The sequence below is a fragment of the Danio rerio genome, chromosome 16 (assembly GCF_049306965.1).
Source record: "Danio rerio strain Tuebingen ecotype United States chromosome 16, GRCz12tu, whole genome shotgun sequence".
NCBI classification, from domain to species: Eukaryota; Metazoa; Chordata; class Actinopteri; order Cypriniformes; family Danionidae; genus Danio; species Danio rerio.
Window position 1 is genome coordinate 21,855,001 of NC_133191.1, and position 22,500 is coordinate 21,877,500.

The 22,500-nt window shown below is 34.4% G+C and overlaps 2 protein-coding genes and 1 long non-coding RNA gene across 3 annotated transcripts in view; 2 read left to right on the top strand and 1 right to left on the bottom strand.

The window, feature by feature from the left end:
• cpvl (carboxypeptidase vitellogenic like) overlaps positions 1-7,168 on the top strand; it is a 17,773-nt gene extending 10,605 nt beyond the window's left edge. Inside the window, 5 exon segments of the mRNA NM_199278.1 lie at positions 353-484; positions 4,618-4,716; positions 4,826-4,999; positions 5,313-5,495; positions 6,863-7,168. Coding sequence (NP_954972.1) covers positions 353-484; positions 4,618-4,716; positions 4,826-4,999; positions 5,313-5,495; positions 6,863-6,967 — 693 coding nt within the window. The 3' untranslated portion in view covers positions 6,968-7,168.
• Positions 1-22,500, top strand: part of LOC141378087 (uncharacterized) — a 160,291-nt gene that overhangs the window by 59,786 nt on the left and 78,005 nt on the right. The window lies entirely within an intron of this gene.
• creb5b (cAMP responsive element binding protein 5b) overlaps positions 21,118-22,500 on the bottom strand; it is a 180,570-nt gene continuing 179,187 nt past the window's right edge. The window contains exon 11 of the mRNA XM_021466897.3: positions 21,118-22,461. Within this exon, the coding sequence (XP_021322572.2) occupies positions 22,337-22,461 (125 nt within the window). The 3' untranslated portion in view covers positions 21,118-22,336. The remainder of the gene's footprint in view (positions 22,462-22,500) is intronic.

Genomic DNA, 22,500 nt, shown 5'->3' on the forward strand with positions numbered 1-22,500 from the left:
TTTTTTTTTTTTAATAAATCATGGTCATATATAAATAATAAAATATTATTTAAAGAATAATTCTAAATATTTGTATAAAAATATTTATTTTGAAAATATCATCTTTTAATCTTTTTTTTTTTTTACCAGATACTACAATAATTATGATGATGATATTAAATAATATTACAGGAACTTTTTGTCAATGTGCTTTAATATATATATACAATAAAAATTATTTACTTTTTTTTAACCTCATGTCATTTTTATATTTTACAAAATACTAATGCACCAAAATGAGACCATGTTGTACAGTGTTTTACCTCTGTTAGCGATATGCAGACTTCAAATCTGCTGCTCTTCTCTGTCTCAGATGCTGGGAGGCTATGCAGATTTTCTCTATCAGACGGGTCTGGTGGATGAACTGCAGAGGCAGCATGTGAAGATGCAGACAGATGCAGGAGTCAAACTGATTCAGGAGCAGCGATGGGTGGAGGCCTTCCAGGTGAGCCTGTTTTTTCAGCAGATATTGAATCTGTTCCACTAGATACTTGTTATTAGGATGCATTTTCATCAGCCCTATCACTTACAACATTTTGAACCAATTTTATATGTGGAAGTCATAGAAACTTCACTTCAGCACAGATGTCTGAAACTGTCTTTACAATATGCTGGCAAACAAAAGCAGTTCAGTCTTTTCTCCAGAATAACTTTATTTATATGAAGCTAGTAATATTATATATTTTTAAATGAGGATAAAAGCTGTTTGACATTTAAGTTTGACATTTAAACTCTTACTCATTTCTGTACTTCTCCTCCCTGGCATTTAAAAAGGCCAAATTTAATTTTGACCCTGAAAGAGCACAAAAAAAATGCAGTACGCCCAGAAAATGTAGAAGTTTTCCTCTTCATAGACCTGTATAATAGAGATTGGTGATTAGAGAAATAAAGATTTTCAACGTTTCAAAACAGTGGAGTATAATTAAATTTGCCTCGCAAAAAAATGATTTACCATTTCAAAGTGTTAAAAACATGACATGCTAGGTACACCTGCTGATCAACTGTGTAAATGCAACAAAAACGCAGTAAAACATTTATTAAAATGGGTCTTATCAGACACTGCAAACTGTAACATATCAGAAATGTCCTTAGCTCATTTAATATTATTAAATATTGAAGGGATAGTTCACACAAAAATTTTAATTTACTTAATTTTAGTCATTTACTCGTCCTCTGGTGGTTCCAAACTTTCATGTGTTTTTCTTTTGTTGAACACAAAACTATATATTTTTAAGAACGCTGAAAACCTAAAACCACTGACTTCCATAGGAAAAACAAATACTCTGAAGGTCAGTGGTTACAGGTTTCCAGCATCATTCCGAATATCATCTTTTGTGTTTAACAGAAGAAAGTAACTTGATGGGGTTTGAAACAAGTAAAGGGTAAATAAATAATGAATTTATATAAATGAATTTTCATTTTTGGGTGAACTTTTCCTTAAAGTTTCTGCACTCTTTTCTAAAAGTTATGAAGGCTTATAATTTTGTTCCATTGTGGGCTCTGTTGACAGAGTGCTTAAAAGTGTTCTTGGATTTTCAAAGGATTACAGTTGATCCACTGAATTCATAATAGAATGTTTTGGTTGTTTTTGGTTTCTTTTCTGGACTTTAAACATTTCGGGCTCTATCATACACCTGGTGCATTAAGGCGCAAGCCATTTTTACGTGATTTGTTACTATTTTTAGACCAATGCAACTGATATTTGCATGTTTTTTACCACGTTGTTTAAATAGCAAATCCATTTGCGCCACTTTGTGGTCTTATTGGGTGTTCTGGTCTATAAAGGAGGTGTGTTGTTGGCACATTGCTATTTTGAGGAATTGAAGTAGACCACACCATTGACCAACTAAAAGCTGGTCTAAAGTCCAGCACAGGGTGTGTTAGTTTTGCACCTATGCAGGTTAAATGCTTAATACACAGGATATACAGCAATGCACAAATATCTTTACATATGAAAAAATAAAGGAATAAAATGTTACAAAAATGATTATTTACTACAGAAATATGAAAAAAACACTACCTCCATGCCTTCAACTCGGGGGGGCTTTTTTTTTTAGTTTATTCATGGCAATTTGCAATTTTATTTTAAAGCTATTATCAGTAGTAATATTATTTATTATATGCATGTTTATTTTTGTTTTAATAAAAACAAGTTTAGATTTGTCCATCTGTCATATTGTGGGGATGTCTGCATCACCATATGGGGCATACTGTAAGAACAGAACGTGTTTGGATATAACTCAGTTTTTTAACCTCACTTCACTATTACTATTCATTTATTTGTTTGCTGGATGTTACAACTGAATTTAGAAATAGTTTTAAAACAAATTTTTGCGCTTAAACAAAATTTAATATGTAGGCTAATGGATGTCTTCAGTGGAGTGCGTCCAACACCGTTTGCTTATGCACAAAAGTGAAGCAGTAAAGTAAAGTGACCGAATGGAGGAGGCTCATTCTTTATCCTTACGCAGATGGTTTGTTTTACTGATTTCTCGCTAGTTAAGTATTCAGTTTTTCCACTTACAAAGTCCGCCATGTAAATAGCAAATGCACCATAGTGTGATGCAGTTGACTCTTAAAGCAAATGTGAGATGAAACTCTGATTGGTTTAATGCACGTTTGGCTCAACACCCCTATAACTCATTAAGAGAATAAGCTCAACCCTGTTAGACCATGCGCTGCAGCGCAAACCGTATTTTTCCGCCCTTAAAATAGCAACATTAGATTCAGACATGCCCTTAATGGTTCTGTGCAATGCGCTTTAGGGCCCTATCATACACCCTGTGCAAGGCACGACGCAGCTGTTGTTTGCTAGTTTTAGCTCGGCGCAAGAGTTATTTTGACTTTTTGCATCATGCTGTTTAAATAGTAAATGCATTTGCGCTCTTATGTGCGCCCATAGGCGTTCTGGTCTAAAAAAGGAGGCATTTAAAGGTGCATTGCTGGCATGTTGCTATTTTGAGGAACTTAAATAGGCAAAATAGACCAGATTAAAGCTGGTCTAAAGTAGAGTGCATTAGTTGTGCGCCTCGCTTAAACATTGCTTAATACACACAGGATTTACAGCAATAAGCAAATATTATGGCGGCAAATCAATGCTAATATTAATTGAGCGCAGCGGTGATGTTTGCGCGCGAGGAGAAGTGAACCGTGAGCAGATTACAGGTCTACACGCGAGAAACCTACAGGGGATCGCACAGGGGATCTTCACACAGAAAACAATTCCCGCGCGCGCACATCATCATCTGTGCGCACGATGGATGCTCTCGCGAGCGAGGTCATGCCTACAGCGCGCGCGCGATTAGTTCTCTCCGCTCGCTCGCTGGTTCTTCTCTCTGCTCGCGCAAAACATTTTGGATTTTTGTCAGTCCTAGGGCGGGACTTAGATTACTTGTTATCTCTAACGCTATTGGCTACTGTAGATTTTGAGCTGTAGTTTTTGAGCTGTAGTTTTCTCGCGTGTAGTGTCTGCTCACGGTTAACTTCTCCTCGTGCGCACCGCTGTGCTCGATTAATATTGGCATTGATTTGCCGCCATAAATATCTTTACAAATGAATAAGGATTAAAATATTACAAAAATTATTATTTTCTAGCCTACTCATAAACCACTAACTCCATGCCTTCTGAATTTTGGGGGGCTTTTTTAGTTTATTTATGACAGTTTGCTTTTGTATAATGTTATTATTTGTAGTAGTGTTGTTTATTATATGCATAATTATATTTGTTTTGTAAAAAAACTTACCACCTGCACACCTGTCAGGTTGTAGACCAAATGGGGCATAGCATGTGTATTTGGATATAACTTTTTTTGGAACTGAATTTAGAAATAGTTTTGAAACAAATCTTTGCGCTAAACAAAAAAAAATATTGTATAGGCTCATGGATGTCTGTGCGTACAACACGTTTCCTTATCCACGATAGTGAAAGTGAAAGTAAATAATGAGGAGCTTCATCTTTCATTCTTGTGCTGTAGATGCTCAGTTTAACTGTTTACTTGCTAGTGAAGCATTCAAGTTTTTTTTTACTTACAAAGTCTGCCATGTAAATAGCAAATGAACAATGGCGGGACGCAACTGACTCTTAAAGGAAATGGGAGAGAAGTATACCTATACCTATAACTCATTAAGAGAATAAGCTCAACCTTGTTAGACCATGCGCCGCAGCCCAAAGCTGATTTTTCCATCCTTAAAATAGCAAAAGTGGATTCTGACACGCCCTAAATGCTTTTACACCCTGCGCTTTGGACTTTGCGCATGGATCGTCAAAATAGAGCCCTTAGACTTTGCGCATAGATTGTTAAAAAAAAAAACCATGAGGTGAGGGTGATTAGTTAATAACATAATATTTGTTTTGGAGTTATCTAACCTTCCAGTTTCATCTAAGAAATGATCATTCATTTCAGCTGAGCACTTCTGAATGGGTTACTAAAAGGGAAGCAGAGCTGAGACAAAAACTCTTTGTTCTGTCTTCATGTTTTAGTTGAGATTACGTCAAACTTTGACTAAAAAAAATTCACATTTCAAAGCACTTCACAGGACATTTAAATTAACTCTGAAAACATCCCTTTTGCTCCACAGGTGTTTGACAGCTTACTGAATGGCGATCTTGTTCCTTATCCTTCCTACTTCCAGAACGTCACTGGTTGCACCAACTACTTCAACTACATGCAGTGTCAGGTAATGTGTTGATTCTACAGACACATTTACTAACAATCAAACGGGTTGTATATTATTTTTGAAGGAATAGTCTGTGCCTTAATCTGTTTTTATTTTTGTTTCTTACTAGGAACCTCCAGATCAGGAGTATTTTTCTTCATTCGTGACTCTACCAGAGGTTCGACGCTCCATCCATGTTGGGAATCTGACCTTCAACGACGGCTCAGATGTGGAGAAACATCTGCTTCAGGATGTCATGAAGTCCATCAAACCCTGGTTGGGCGTCCTGATGGAGAACTATAGAGTGAGGACGCCATTTTGTTTTGTTTGTTTTTTTTAGATTAAATTAAATACCAACATCATATTTCATTAATAATTTGAATTTAATTTAAGTTTTAGCTTACTAGAACACCTAACTATATGGAATAATTGATCAAATAACAAATACCTGAGATGGTGATGCGCCCATGGCCATGGGTGTACATTATTTCATAATAATTTTTTAATAATTGTAAATTTGAATAATATTTAATAATAACAAATGTTCTTTTTTTTACTTTGACTTTCATACAGTAGGTCTTGATTTTGTGCCGTAAAACTGTAATTGTGTCTCTCAGGTGTTAATCTACAGTGGTCAGCTGGATGTGATCGTTGCGGCCCCTCTTACTGAGCGCTTCTTGCCCACCGTGAGCTGGTCTGGAGCAGACGAGTATAAGACCGCAGAGCGATTCCCCTGGAAGGTTCAGCCCAGCGACACTGAAGTCGCAGGATACGTTCGACAAGTCAGAGAGTTCTTTCAGGTGAGGGTTTGTATTGCTAGATGTTTGTGTTTTTTTTTTATTGGTTTCTTAATAAATTTGATGGCTGAGTAACTGTGAAATTATTCTTAAAACTTTTTTTAATTATATAATTAATATATTTTGTTTTTATTTAATAGATGTATAATATTGTGTAAAGTGTGCCTATACAACCGTTACAAAAAGCTGCATATTAAAATTATCGCAGTCACTGTAACAAATACATTTTTTAAATATTTGAAAGTAAAAAAACAGCAGTTTTTTAGCTTTTTCTTTTATATGTAAATCGTGATAGAGAAAATCCCTATTAATATTATTTAAATAATATTTATAAATATTTGAGAAAATTTTTACATAATATTTGTCTCTATACACAAAGACATATTTGTCTTTTAAAATATATTTTAATATAAAATGTAAGTGTTTGTTTATACATTTAAATGTAACTTTAGTATTTGAATATTGCTTTAAAGTGCTGTTAAATACAGATATTGCTTATAATAACAACAAAAAATGGTTTTGTTAATCATTATTATTATTATTATTATTATTATTATGTTTTGTCTTTGTTTATTATTATGATTATTATTATTATTATTAAATAACAGTTTATCATTATTATTATTATTATTATTATTATTATTATTATTATTTAATATTATCAGTTTATTATTATTATTATTTAATATTATCAGTTTTTTGTATTATTATCATCATCATCGTGTTCATCATTATTAGATATTTTTATTATATATTATTATATTTATTGTTGTTGTTGTTGTTTAATATTATCAGTTTATTATTATTAATATTATTATGTTATTATTATTATTATTATTATCATTGTTTATTATTATTATTTATTTTTGTTATAAATTATTATTAATATAATTATTAGTATTATTATTATTATCATTGTGTTTCTCATTATTAGATATTTTTATTATATATAATTATTATTTAATATTATCAGTTTATTATTATTATTATTATTATTATTATTATTATTATTATTGCTGTTATTATCACCGTGTTCATCATTATTAGATATTTTTCTATTATTATTATTATTATTATTATTATTATTATTATTATTATTATTATTATTTAAATTATCAGTTTATTATTATCATTATCATTGTGTTCATCATTATTAAATATTATATAATATATTGTTGTTGTTGTTGTTTAATATTGTTAGTTTCTTATTTTTATCATCATCATTATTATCATTATTATTATTATTATCGTTGTTGTTGTTGTTGTTATAAGCCTTATTTGCCATAATTAATTGCCTTGTATAGTGGGATTAGTTGCAAACATGCCCTAAATCATACTAATATAAAGCTCCTCCTCTCTGTTTTCTTCAGGTTATTGTCAGGGGAGGCGGGCACATTTTACCTTATGACCAACCAGAGAGATCATTCGACATGATAGACAGATTCCTCTCTACAGATGGATTTACATCTCACTGATAGACTGAGATCAAACATGAAATGTGACCAGTGAATGAATCCGTGTTCACTAGCGTAATGTATATTTCAATGCGATATACCGTGCTCTTATGAAAGTACTGTAATGGTTTATATTTTTTATTAGGCTCTGTTAAGTGTAAGGGCTGTTTTATTGTACATGATTTGAAGATGATTTTTGATTAAAGTATGATTTGAATTTAATGTTTTACCTTTTGGTCTTTTAATAATCTATTCCAATGGTTATTCTTATTTATGTGGAGTGATCAGAACTTTTAGTTATGAATAAAGTCATTTAGCAGACAACTTTTATCCAAACAGCTTACAAAAGATTTTTTACAAAGAAAACCACAATTTAAAGGAAATTACAATTTGATTAGCCCTCCTTTTGAAGGCTTAAAGTCTTATTTATTTTAGTTGGAAAGGAATAAACACAGTTTTCTTTAATAATAATATAATAATAATAATAATTCATATTCATTATTTTGTTCCCGAATGAGTGCAGAAAGAGCCACTGCTGTCCAATGGAGAAATGACTTGCCTAGTTACCTTAATTACCTATAGTTCAAGTGCACTTTAAGCTGAATTATCTTTTAAATTAACCAGTAAAACAAAACATTATATGCTCTAGAATTACACGTTTATCTTAAAGTTGCCAACAGCGCAGATATTATTCAAAATGAGCGAAATTTATGTTGAATAAATGCCAGTGTCGCAAAAGTTTTTTTTTGTCTCCTCGTCCAATTTTACAGTCTCCATCGTTTGTCCTGCAGAGGGCGGCAACTCGCAGTTACAAGGCGTGTGTAATTTTTGTTGTTGTTGTTTTTAATTCAGTGCCACAAGAACAAGAGGTATTACAATTCAAAGTTTTCTGGAAGTGAAAAATATATATGTAAAAAAATACATTTACATCAAATGGCCTGTTTTTAGGGCTTTTTCGTTTTGTGATTTTGTTCTGAAAAGATTTACATAGCCTTTAATTTGAAGTCATGTATATGGCATTTTCCTAATAGCATAAATAAAAATTTGTTGTCCTTTACAGTTCAGGTTCTCATTAGAATAAAACAGTACATAAAATAAACAATTTTCTATGCTCCTTTTTATTAATTCCAAATTTTTTTTAAAATATTGAGTAAACACAATAAAAAATGTTTCTTTTTCTTGACCACAAAATTCACACATGAAATATTAAGTTAGAATTTTTCCTGTGATTTTTGTCTAGTAGTATTTTTGTTAAACATGTCAAAGCTATTATACAAAACTGTCAAACAGTTAAACAGTTTGTTGTTTACTCTTTAGCTTCTATGTATTTTATATATAGCACATTTTGTGCATGCATGGCCATACACCCAAAGCGCTTCACAATCATGAGGGGGGAGGGGGGTGTCTCTCCACTTCACCAACATTGTGCAGCATCCACTTGGATGATGCGACCACCGCCACAGCCCAATGGCTCCAGTGGACAAGAGAGACAGTGATAGAGCCAATTAAGTGGATGGGGTTGATTGGGAGGCCATGATGGATAAGGGCCGATGGATGATATTTGGTCAGGACACCGCTGTTACACTACTCTTTACGAGAAGTGCGATGGGATTTTTAATGACCACAGAGAGTCAGGACCTCGGTTTAACGTCTCATGCGAAAGACGGCGCCTTCACTTTACTGGGGCATTAGGTTGAGCGTCCCCTACTGGCCTCACTAACACCACTTCCAACAGCAACCAAGCTTCCCAATGTAATCTCCCATACAGGTAATGAGCAGGCTCAGACCTGCCTAGCTTTAGTGAGTCTGCAGGGTGATATGGCTGTGCTTTGTTTCTGTAAATTTCAGTCTTTGTATTTTTTTTATTTTATTATGTTGTTTCTGTTACCCTGTCATTATTAAAAGATATATATATATATATATATATATATATATATATATATATATATATATATATATATATATATATATCTTTACTCCTAAACGCAACCCTAACTATGAATTTTTCACAAAATCAGAGGTGAATAGTAGTTGAATAACAATCACGTAAAAGCACATAATCCTAACTGTAGCCTAAACTTAACTGCAAAATTATCTGGGCATTTTAACGAGCATTTACCAAGGATGGGCAAAAAATACATTGAAATGTATTTTAAAGTAAAATACCAAATAGGCTACCCTTATTTTAGGTCTATTAAAATAAACTACAAATACAGCAGCCATAATGTGTATGAAAATAAAATACCCTTCCCTATTAAACTGACTTAGTAAACATTGTTTGATAGCAAATGTGGCCAGTAAAATTGTCCTTATCAATATATCAAGGGTGTTAATAAAAAAAAATTATTCACAGAATTTTACAGAAACTAGTTTTTTTTTTCTTTAATGTAACAACTATTAGCAGTTTTTGATGATTAAATTTGTTTTTCATATGGTGTAACATTTTGAGGCTTAAATCTTTCCCCTTCATTAACCATACAATGAACCTACTGATCAAACAGCCAATGAAGTATTGTAGGAATAATTTATTTTTATCCTGACAAACAAATGTTTGTCATCAGCAATCCATCCAAATCTACTATTATTTGTACAGTATATGTTTTCTCCCAAGATTGTAATCAATCCTTTTTTTTAATGCAAAAGTCAACAACATCTAAAGCACCAATCAGAGGGTGTGTTCATATGTCTTGATGCGTATTTCTTACAAAGTTTTTTAATACAAAAATACAAGACACTAAAGTATTTTGATACAAAATATTAACCCATTTTCATAAACCCCATCAAATGCAAATTACAAAATACTATTTTGTATTTAAAATACATATTTGAAATATATGAATCATATTACATATCATATAATATATGCTTATTTATCCTGCAGGGGTGTCAAGCTGAATTCCTGTTTCAGCCCTGCTTCAACACACCTCTATAGGTATCACACAAGCCTAAAGTGCTTAATTAGTTTGATCAGGTGTGTTTAATTAGAGTTGGAACTTAAGTATGTGGAGCTGTTGACCTCTAGGAGTTCACGTAAACGTTTTACAGTACACGTGTTCAGTTCATTTAAAGATGGGTATGCCTTTTATGTTAATTCATGTTGTTACAGTATGTTAGTTAACAACAGCAACATATGTCGGGCCCTTGATAATGTCTCTCGGGTCTTTCAAATGTGTGGGCGCCTAGAATTGTCCAAACTTTTCACCCCTAGCTGAGCTCCTGGGTAGTGCTGTCGCCTTACTGCTGAGAAGGTCGCTGGTTCGAGCCTCGGCTGGGTCAGTTGGGGTTTCTGTGTGGAGTTTGCGTGTTCTCCCCGCGTTTGCATGGATTTCCTCCGAGTGCTCCGGTTTCCTCCACAGTCAAAAACATGTTCTATAGGTGAATTGGTGATTTCATAAACTGCAGAATATAAAATAAACTTTAGATATAAAAATCTAAACACTAATTTGTGCAGAAATCCCATTACCAATATACCCACAAACGGACACATTGTACAGAAAACTCAAAGCAAGTTTCCACTGTGAACTGACAGATTTCACCGACTAAACAGCTGGAAGTCAGATATATTTCCGCATCATAGCCTATATTTTTTTCTTTGACAAATATGTCCACCAGGGGTCCCTATAACATTAAATATTCAGATGGAAATAGATAGGCTACTGAAGTCTTTAGATTCGCTGAATTCATGTAATTTGTAAAAACTCATAGCAAAAACAAAGAGGAAATAATGTAAAAAAAACTGGTTTGTCACTTTTTGATGCATAATATTGCCTAAAGTGGCCTACTACCATTAGTTTGTAAACATTGTAAACATTATAAAAATAATTGCAAATATATATAAAAAATATATTTAAAAAAATAAGGTTAAAGTAGATAGAGAAGATTTTCTCAACACATTTCTAAACATAATATAGTTTTAATAACTAATTTAAAATAACTGATTTCTATTATCTTTGCCATGATGACAGTAAATGATATTTCACTAGATGTTTCAAGACACTTAAAGAACAATTTTCAGGCTTAACTAGGTTAACTAGGCAGGTTAGGGTAATTATTGTATAATGATGGTTTGTTCTGTAGACTATCGAAAAAATATACAGCTTAAATGGGCTAATTATTTTGACCTCAAAATATATATATATATATTATATTTATATCTTTATACATTTTTTATTTTTTTTTAAATAAAACTGCTTTTATTCCAGCTAAAATAAAACAAAGAATACTTTCTCTAGAAGAAAAAAATATTATTAGACATGTCAAAATTGTCTTGTTTTGTTTAATATCATTTGGGAAAAATTTTAAAAAGAAAAAAAAAATCAAAGGGTTCTGTTTAACACATGTCTGTCTTTCAACACATTTCCAAACAACAGTTTTAATAAGTAATTTTTAATAACTGATTTATTTTATCTTTTCTATGATATGCATAATATTTTACTAGATAGTTTTCAAATACTATTAAGCTTAAAATGCAATTTAAAGGCTTAATAAGGCTTTAGGCAAGTTAGGGTAATTAGGCAAGTCATTGTATAACAGTGGTTTGCTTGGTATAGAATAAATTGCTCAGGAGTGTTAATAATTTTGACTTGAACGGTATATCACTGTAAAACCTAATAGTAAAAATCACTAAATGAAATAAATCAAAAGTTACTTTGACTTAATAACAGTTATGGTAACTCATAAGCTGATTATATTAAGAAGAACTCATACTGAATAAGTTATAAATTATTATTAATTAAAAAAAATAAAATAAATTTGTGTTAACTCAGTGCTAGAAGCAATACCAAACCATCTAAGTTGCTACAGTATATAGTTGTTGGACTCAATTCAACTGGTCTTATATCGGTTTGATAACTGATCTTAAAATGTTTAAGTTACTAAAACGTTTGATGATATAAACACAAATAATATAGGTGTAGAAATAAGTTTACAGTACTTAAATCATTTGTGTTTCAAAACTTAATTGGTTTGCCGCAATCGGTTTCCTCAAACAATTTTGAGTTAACTTATCGAGTTTTATGGTATATATGTACAGTATATATGAGCAATATATCACACGATTAGCAGTGCAATATGGCTTTATATCGGTCCTGAGAGGTGTGCGTTGGCACGAGGCCACAGGTCATTCACATCCGTTTCTAATTCATCAACATCACTTATAGCTAATATTTGAATGACTCTAGCGTAATGTCTAAAGTTTTGTTACAACAGATGGTTTTGCTGCCATTTTAGGATTATTTAAGGCTGAATGTGACATGAAATGCCATCCGAGGTGAATAAATCCTGGAAGAAAGTAGTTCTTCCTTCCTAATATTAAAGAGTTTTTAGACTCTCTGTGTTTGATTTTTTTTTTTTTTATATAAATGATTATGTCAATGAACTATTGTGTAAATGCAATATCACAGTTGGGTGTCACCCTGCATTCTGGTTGCAAAGCCAGATAAAACATTTTGGTTCTGCACAGATTATAGGAAGTTGAATAGCGTTACCAAATCTGACTTATTTCCGCTCACGCCAATGGAGGATTGAGTAGATTCTGTTGGTTCAGCAAGATTTGTATATGAAATTGACCTTTTGAAGGGTTATTATCAAGTTCCCTTAACTTCTTGTGCACAAAAGGGTTCTGCGTTTATCACTCTGTCCGTGATGTATTCTTACTGGGTCATGAGTTTCGGTCTGCGAAATGCACCAGCCATCTTCCAGCGCCTGATGAATCGTGTGGTCTCAAGGCTGGAAGGATGTGCTGTGTATTTAGATGACGTTGTAATGTACAATCAGCGGTAGGATGAGCACCTCTGTAGACTACGTGCCTTATTTGTTCATAGTGGAAGCTAAATTAAACATCAATTTAGCTAAATGTGAGTTTGCAGAAGCTACAGTGATTTACTTAGGGAAAGTAGTGGGTCAGGGGGAGGTACGTCCAGTTCGGGCAAAAGTGTAGGCTATTGGGACATTTCCATTTCCAACGACTAAAAGGGAGTTAATGAGATTTCTAGGCATGATTGGGTATTGTCTGGGTTTTTGTGCTCATCTTAAGATGCTCTACTTACTAATTTGTTAAAAACTAAAAATAAATTCAATGGTTACCAAGTTACCAGAGCGCATTTCAGAATACAAAGTTCCTTTTAAGTACAGCCCCTGTGTTAACCGCACCTCGTTGGGTTCGACCATTTCTCCTTTATGTTGATGCGAGTCAAGTAGGTGCTGGAGCTGTATTAATGCAGAAGGATGACAGTGAAGTTGACCATCCTGTAAGTTTCTTTTCGAAGAAATTTAATTCTTATCAGCTCAGTTATTTTGTATAATTGAAAAGAAACACTGGCTTTGCTTTGAGCATTTCAGCATTTTGAGTTTATATTGGAGGCGGTTCCATTCCTGTTAATGTCTTTTCATATCATAATCCGCTCACATTCTTGAAATCATTGCAAGTCCCAACCAACAACTTAATGCTACTCATGTGATATTGCTCATATATATATATATATATATATATATATATATATATATATATATATATATATATATATATATATATATATATATATATATATACACATATACATACACAGACAAAATGCATTTAATTGTGTGTAGTATTTTAATTTACACAAGCATACCTACTATATACAATATATATATATATTTTTTTACAATTAAGCAAGTGACAAAATCATAAATCAGCAGGGCTTTGTTACAGAACAAGTGCTTTATTTTCATTTTTGTAATATAGCTGTTGTGATCTCACATCTGTACATTTGCATAAACACAAACCGTTCAAGGCATTAATAAACATATATAAAATACACAAAAGTTATGCAAGCGTGTGTGAACTCGCAAATTCAATAGCCTACGCGTAACAAACAATAACAAACAATGCAACGTTTCATGAACAAGCAAACATTTGAAAGGCTGCAAGTGCTAGGCAAACATTATTTACAAACAAGTACCAAACATGTTCTCCTTCCAAAAAGAAAGGTGGTTGCATTACAGGATCAAGATTACAAAAAAAATTATAATAACAATAATGAGAATTTATACAATATTTATAGTTTCGTTGCAATGGTACATTATAGTTTTATTAATGTGTATTCATTGTCCTCCACCTAAAATAAAAAAATGCACACAAAACACACTCTCTCTCACACACACACAAACAAACAAATCTCTCTCCAATTTATACTGTTATGTTATTACAAAAGACATCCATCCACCCATCCTAACAAGGACTGATGCCAAATCAACAGTTTGAGATTAATGTGTGTTACTCACTAAAACCAAGTGAAATATTTCCAGTTGAGTGTGTTTTTATGTGTTCTTTTGGGTAAGTGATGACATAGACCTGCGTAGATGTGTTTCTGACCACCTTGCTTTGAAATGTAAAATACGCAGGATATTAAATACAATGCAGCTTTAGACTGCTCCATGGAGATTCAAACTGCTGTTTAACCACCCCCTCCCACCATATTAATACCTCATCATTTAGGGTTAAACACTGCAAATCCAGTGGGGGTAAAGTCTGAGATGTCACTGGAAGTGAAAACACAAGCATACACGGTTAACTTTCAAGCCAACAATACAAAAACATTGAAAACCTTTCGTGGTCATCAGAATCCCATTTGAAGCCACATTTCAATGCTACATGCACAAAAAAAAATTAAAAAAGAAATAATTATTACTTAAAGGGATAGTTCACTTAAAAATATATATCAATTGTCAATCATTTATTGATTAATCAGCTGTACATTGCTACTCTATTGACATTTTTCAAATCATTTAGATTTCTGCTGGTCAAAACAATTGCAAAACTTGCCTGAAGTGGATTTCTATTTGGCTTTCAAAAATTTGATAAACAATGGTGCATGTTTCTTCTGTGGTAAACAAAAGAACACTTTCAAAAATATTTAAGATTCATTCAAGGCCCCGTTTAAACCACATATTAAGATGTGTTTTTGTTGATCTGATCACAAGTGGACAAAGGAGAAACATTACCAATCACACAATGCATTTAAATGTGTCTCATTTGACCAGTTCTCTGATCTTTCAATCTAATACTGTGACAGCTGGTGCAGTTTTTATACTGTATGTATGTATATGTATGTATAAAAAAATGTATTAAAACATTAAATGTATCAACTAAACAAGTTCTATAATTAGGCTGCTTAATGCGTTGACAAATAAAAAAATATGACTCAAATATGAATCAAATTTATTTGATTTATTTTAAATCAACTTCTAACAAACACTTTATTCTGTTTTACATTTTGAACTTGAATATGCCTTTGGTTTTTATTAAATCCATTTAACAAATATTTTTGAACATCAAAAGTAGTTATATTAAGTGTTGTTGAATGAAATCATTATGCAAAGGATCCGGAATTGAACACGTGAAAAAAACTATAAATATGATTCAAAGATTTCGAGGCTTCAATCATGTCCCTAAATGTTGCTTTGAATATTTTTCAATAAAAACACATTAAGGACTTTAACTATGAAATGAAACATTCAGAAAGCTGTCAATTATGAATCGTTTATAAATGAGAGTTATGAATGAGAGTTTCTAAAGGCGATCTTTAACGACTGTTTAAATGCATTCGAGCACATGTGCGCTCATGCTGCAAGGGTTTTCGACTACTGAATGTTGTCAAAAATGAAATCCCGTCTCACACCTTGTTCACATACGCTGTCCACTTGTAATTGGATCAACAAAAATGCATTTTAATACCATGTGTGAACAGGACTCACATGTTTCAAGCTCCAAAAAGCACTAAGGTGGCATAAAATGAATGCACAAATTCATTGGTTTATTCCAGCCTGATCTGAGGAGAAATTAACTATTTTACGTCTTGTCAGTTTAGGGGTTAACACAAAAAAAGAGCGATATATATCATCCAAAGACTTCAAGACTTAAATCATGTCCCTGAATATTGCTTTGAATAGAATTAAATAAAAAAATATTAAAGACTTTGACTATGAAATAAAACATTCAGAAAGCTGTTTATTATAAAGCCTTTATGAATGAGCTAAATAGGCAGACAGAAGGTGATCTTTAACTGCTGTTCGAATGCATTCGACGACATGTGTGCTCATGCTGCAAGAGCAATCTGGTTGAATGGGTTTTCGAATACCTTTGAGCTTAATTGAAAATGAAATCCCTTTTCACACCTTGTTCACATACATTGTCCACTTGTAATTGGATCAACAAAAACACATCAAACTATGTGTGAACAGGACCCAAATGTTTCAAGCTCCAAAAATGCATTAAGGTGGCATAAAATGATTCCAAAAATAACTTCATTGGTTATTAGTCAAACACAAAGTGGCTTCATTGGTTTATTCCAGCCTGATCTCACGAGAAAACATAACTATTTTAAGTTTTGTCAGTTCAGTGGCTTGCACATATGAATTTGTATGAGTTCAGTGGTACGAAATTTAAAAAAAAAAAAGAGGTGTGGCACCTAAACCCAACCGTCATTGGGGTTGAGTAAATCTAAATTGTCCAAATGAGATTCTACAAATATATACAAACTAGCCACTAAATCAAAAAGTTACAAATTGCCGTGAAATCGTGAAATAGCTTAAAAGTTATTTTGTATTCTGCAGAAGAAACACAATCATATGTGTTTGCGTTGACATTATGACGAAATGACGACAGAATTAATTTTTGTGTGAACTTTCCTTTAAAGGAGATGCTGGAAAACCACTGAAACATCCAACAAAATCAACAATGCATAATCATGTTTCCAGTTGACCTCGATGTCACCCATTTCACAGTGTGAAAAACAGGGTTTCTCTAAAGGGTGTATCCATTTAAAGTCTTAAAGCTACAGGAGCACTGTACTGAACTCATGCCTTTGGGGTTCAAACCATGTCCTTCTTTGAAATGACCCATTCCAGGTTCCAATCCAGTTTCCCCACACAAGTTTAGGTACTCCATAAGTTGACAGTGGCTGGCTCTCGCTGGTGTGGGAACTGGGAATCACTGAGTCTTCTATTATATGGCTATTCCATCCTCTGCTGAGGTCAAAGTGCATAGACAGCTACAAGATTTCCACCTCACAATGTGGAGGTTGTTTTGCACGCTCGTGTTCCAAAACACAGTGATGTGAGGAAAGGCAAAGGGAATCAATATGTTCCATTTAGGAGGGACAAAAAATCCTCTACAAACTGTGAAAAAACAAGAAACAGAGTTCTGAGCTTAGCTGCTGGAAGAAAGGCCTTTTTTTCCACAGAGCAGAAACATTTTGGTGCGTCTCACCGTGTGGCTCTACACGTATCCAGCTTGCCTGTGTCCTCATCACAAGGCTTCTTGGTTTAAGAATGTCCATAACATTAAAATGAATCCAAAACTGAACAGAGTCCAGGTTAAAATGCTAGTAATTAGTCTGTACAAAAAGCTAAACAATGTCAAGGAGTTACATTTCAACCTGAATTGAAAATAAATGCAATAATATCAAGGTATTACTAAGGACTGACATTCTTCCCTATGTGAGTTTTTAAAACGCATTCAGGCACATAGTGACATTTGGAAAGCAGTTTCTAGGTCAGTCTAGATCAGTACCTGCGTAGAAAAAGTATAATGCTACATTTATTTATTTATTTTTTTGCAGCGAAGATAAACAAAAGCTGTCCAATTTCAGTCATTAGCTGCAGTTGAAGAGGAAAACATGGCTAAATGCTGTAACATCAATCCAAATGGGTTTTCATCCTAATGTGAAGCAAACCTTTTTAAAAGGAATGTGAATTAGGTTTCAATCAAGTTGTTAGAGAGGCTAACTGTAGTATTGGTAGCCTAGCAACCAACAGTAAAAAAGGCAAGCATAATGAAGTCAGCTGATTAGTCACATAGGCGTAATGTTCGTTTGGTTCACCAATCTCTCATTATTTGCATTAACCATTTTTGGACAAGTTCAAAATCTCCTCAAGTGAGTGTAAAAAGTTATTTTGAGAATGAAGGGATTTTAGTTCGAAAATAGACATTTAATTAGGCATTATGCGTTTCTCAGGCAAAATTTTACAATGTGCTAGTGACATAAGTAGTAGTAGTAAACCCAGCTAGTGAAATTACCAGGGATCACAGTCCTACTGGGGGTTGAGGAGGAGGTCCCACTCAAGAAAAATCAAGTTTCTGTGTTCTGACGATCTGTGCAACCTCATCAGAATGCGCTACCGGTAGCTCAATCTGTCATATTTAATCTCAAAAAAAAAAAAAAAAAAAAACAGGGTCAGCACATCTTGTCGACTTCAAATGTATATCAGAATGAACTGACTCCTTAAAGAAGGGTGTAAAAACAGGGGTAGCACATTTTGTCAGCTTCAAAATGTCAATCACAATGAACTTCCACTCTAATAAACAAAATAGTTGGTTCATTTTGATAGATATGTGAAAGTGACAATATGTGCAACCCCTGTTTTTACAATCCTATTTAATGTGGTAGTCATTCTGATAGACATTTGAATCTGACCAGATGTGCTAACCCTGTTTTGGTAGATGAAACATGACAGACCAAGCTACTGGTAGTACATTCTTAGGAAGTAGCAAAGATTATCAGAACACTGGCTCTTTACTGAGGACCATTTTTCAAGCTTCTAGGCCTCCACTCTGCGAACACCTCCCACCTCATTTTCCCAATTATGATGCCACTACAGGGTAGTCCAAGCCTGTGACTGAATGACTGCTGTCCTGCAGAGCTTAGCTACTACCTTGATAAAACATGGCTGAACTATTCACAATCTCTTAAAGACTTGGAAGAAGGCAAGTATTTTAGAGCTGATTGGGAATATCTGCAGGTTTTGCCCCTTCAGGAGGAGAATTGGTAACCCCTGCTGCAAGACAATGATTGGCCATCCACCATCATTGCACCATCACTAAGTGTCTATCAGTCTACTCTTGGTGGCTTTTTGGCCAAGTGAACATGTTAAATTGGTGTCGAACAGTTGTTTATACTGATCACTCTGATTGGTTGGTCAGCTTAAGAAACCAGTGCACAAAAGGAACAACTAAGAAAGCAAGTGAATGATGTCAAGAAGCCTCTCACTTGAACATTCCAAATGGTCATATTGTTTTATGATGACATCGTCGTCTGGAAGAAAGTAAAAACAGATCAATAGGATTTATATTCAATGTCAAAAGATTTCAGCTTATTTCGGCTTGCATATTCAGATCTAGACTTGGGTTTCTTTTAAAATGACAATCAAATACTACTGCCATCTACAGGTATAGTAACATGTATTTCCTTTCAGACAGACAAAAAAATTTATAGTTGTCTGTGTGCTGCTTTGATCGTCATTTTGGCTCAGACACACACATGACAAGGTTGATTTTTTAAAAGGTTCGTTTGGTGTGTCACAGCCTTAAAGGGATTAAGGACTCAAAGTCTTAAAGAAACAGCCACCATCTAACACCCCGCCGGTCCATCATCATACACTCATGAGGTATAAAGGACCATGTGCATGCTTTCCTTGCAACAACACAAATAGCAAACAAAAGGTCCACTTTGGAATGTCATTGCTAGGGCTGTTTCACACAGAATGTGTTTTCAGGTAATGCCGAGTTCAGACTGCATAATTTTAGCCTCACCAATAGGTTTTGGGAAATCGCCGACCTTTCTGGAATCACTGGGAAATCATTGCTTGTTCACGTGAGTAACAATCACACAGTTTGAACTATCAAAGATGTGATCTGAGAGAATCACAGATGAGTCGCTGAGGCCTGTGAGATATTTGGCGTACTTAATATCTGGAGCTGTCTGAGTTTCAGATCATGCCATGTGTAATGTGTTCTGATTGAAAATAACATCAGCGATCACCTACAGCCAACGAGAGAGCAGCATCCACTAGTATGCGTATCTGCAGGCCATCGGGAGGTTAAGGGGAAAGTTAAAAGCACTTATTTTTGGTTTATTTGGATCCAAGAAATCTTGTGGAAATTTAACAGGAGCACCCATGTCTGAGCAAAACCACAACCAGATTGGAAAAAAAATGTTGAAGAGAATTTGCTAATTTCCTTCGAAGGCCAGGTGAGCAAAATAAGTACCCCACTAAACGTTTCTTTATCATTTTGTAGCTAATAACAAAAGATATACTATACGTGACCTCGTGTTGTTTATGTCACTTCTGGCGTATTTTAGGTTGCAACATGTAGTTTGTGGACCAAGACAACATTGTCGTGATTTTTCCTATTATAAAGTCATGCAGTGTGAACCCCCCCCCCCATAATCCTACAGTGTAAACACAGCATTGACGCAACGCTACTCAAGATAGCCATGAAGTCTGAAAACATCTTTGACGCAACTACTTTGAAAAACCATGCAGTCTCAACTCAGCATAAGGAGAATCACAAGATTGTGTATCGGTTAATTGTTTACAGAAGTTTAAGCACTGGCAAAAAAAAGTACTGACACAATTCTAGTGACATAACAGAACCAGAATCAATGTTAGGTAGATTAAATTCAATGCTGTCTAAATACTCAATGGGAGCAGACTGAGAAGGATCTTTTAGCGCACAGCATGGACACATTTGAGATCTGCTCAGTGCCAGGTCAAATTGCAAGAAGATGTTTTAAAAATATGTCTTAAGAAATCAATTTCTTTTCCAAGGCTTTTTTCATTTTGTGTTTTATAAATGCATAAGCACAATCTTTGTGAACAGCCTCTTTGACATCTTCAATTGCTCTTTAGTATGGACTACCCTGCAGGCACATGATGTCAACCTGGCGTCATATTGACGCTGTACCCCAAAGTCGTGGGGACATTGGATTTTGTTTAAAAATTGGGTTGATGCCAGAATCCAATGTCAGGCCAGCGTAAATATCCAATGTCCAACCTAAAATCAACCCAAGATCAACCAAATATCAACGTCTAATCATGTTACACCTTGACATTGTGTGGACAGAACCACTATAACATCTATGAGACTTTGGATTTTAGTCACCTTCCAACACAATCCAAAATCCACCAAATATCAACGTAATTTGATGTCGTTATTTGACGTTAAAATATGGTTGTCCTTAGAGGTTGACTAGACATTGAAATTTGGTCACCTGACATGATGATCTAAATCTAACCTAATATTAACGTCTTGTGATTTTGTGTGCCTGCTGGGTTTATTCAAGTGCAGAATTAGTCCAGGTCAAGGATACTTTATAAATGAAATTGGTCCTTGTCATGTAAGCACCACATGAACCATCACTATAACAATAAATCCTGTTAAATTAATTTTATCTCACAGTCATATTGCTTGAGGAAGACCTAAACAATACTTTGAGCCAAAGCGAAAGCTAATTTTAAGTAACAAATAACAATGCATTTGGCTCCTGTGGAAGTTTTCCATAGCCTTAGGTAAAGCAAAAACCTTCCAAAAGCTTTCCATGGCATTCTTCTGCTGCAAGATTAGATGCACTTAAGGAGTGTTTTGGACGTGGTTAGAAGGCCCACGTATGAGCATTTAACATACAAAAGAATGTATTAAAAGATGTGCGTAAAACTTAGTCCACTCTGTTTTAGATCTGAAACAGATAACGAAATGATCTGCCACCGAAAACTGATGAGCACTGGAAGTCATACCAGCTTAAAAGAAAACAGCTGATGGTACTTCTGAAAGATTCAGACATAAACGTCCAGTGAGACATCCTCCTGGTGCAACACGATTGCAGCTGTGATCTCACAACTCTGGAAACACTCCGAAATCCCGCACATGTCAAGCAGGGCATACGCTCACATGAGCCTGTGTCAGCTTGATAAATGCATTCCATTTACGTGATCTGTACCAGCTTAGAAGCCAAAGCCGTTTTGTTTTAAGAAGATAACTTTTTGAAACCATATCAGAAATGACAGGAGCTAAAAGGGCGAACTAAATCTGATCTACATTCTGGCCCCAGTGAGCAAGTAAAGGCAATCAGATTGCTGATCATGTCAGGCATTCGTATTGCTTCAGATTACTTTCATTAGGAGTTCCTAATGGAGACTGACCTTCCTCATTTATCCTTTCCAATTAGATAAAAACGGGGGAATGTGAGAGTAATTGTTCTAACAATAAACAGAAAGGAAAGGACAGCATCTTTTGGCAATGGAAAATTCAGGGCGAAGGCTGTCCAGCTGTCTGAATTTTGTAAAGGCATTGGTCCAGTAGTAGTCCAGGAACAGATGTAGCGGCTGTGTTTCCACAACAACCCGTCCCTGATGTTCTTGACAAGCGGGATGGTGCCTGAAGAATTATACAGACTCCCTTTTTTTAAGCGGACTCGAATGGTAACAGAAAACACAAAGAAATAAACAAAATTGTAATCAGTTTACGTTTACAAATTACAAACAGAAATAAAAGCTGCCACAGAGGCACAGAGGTGTGTGTCTGTCCAGAGTTTGCAGTCGGGATGTCCAGCGTCAAGGGTGGAGTCTCTAGTGGATGGGGTTGATATCTGTGCAGTGATTGGGTGCCGTGCTGGAGGTGGTGATGGTGTTGTGCTGGATGACTTGCTGTTGGGTTACAGGAGTGGGACTTCCTGCCGGACTGCTTTCTGGACCTGCAGGACAAGAGCAGAGATTAAGATGTCTGTATGCAT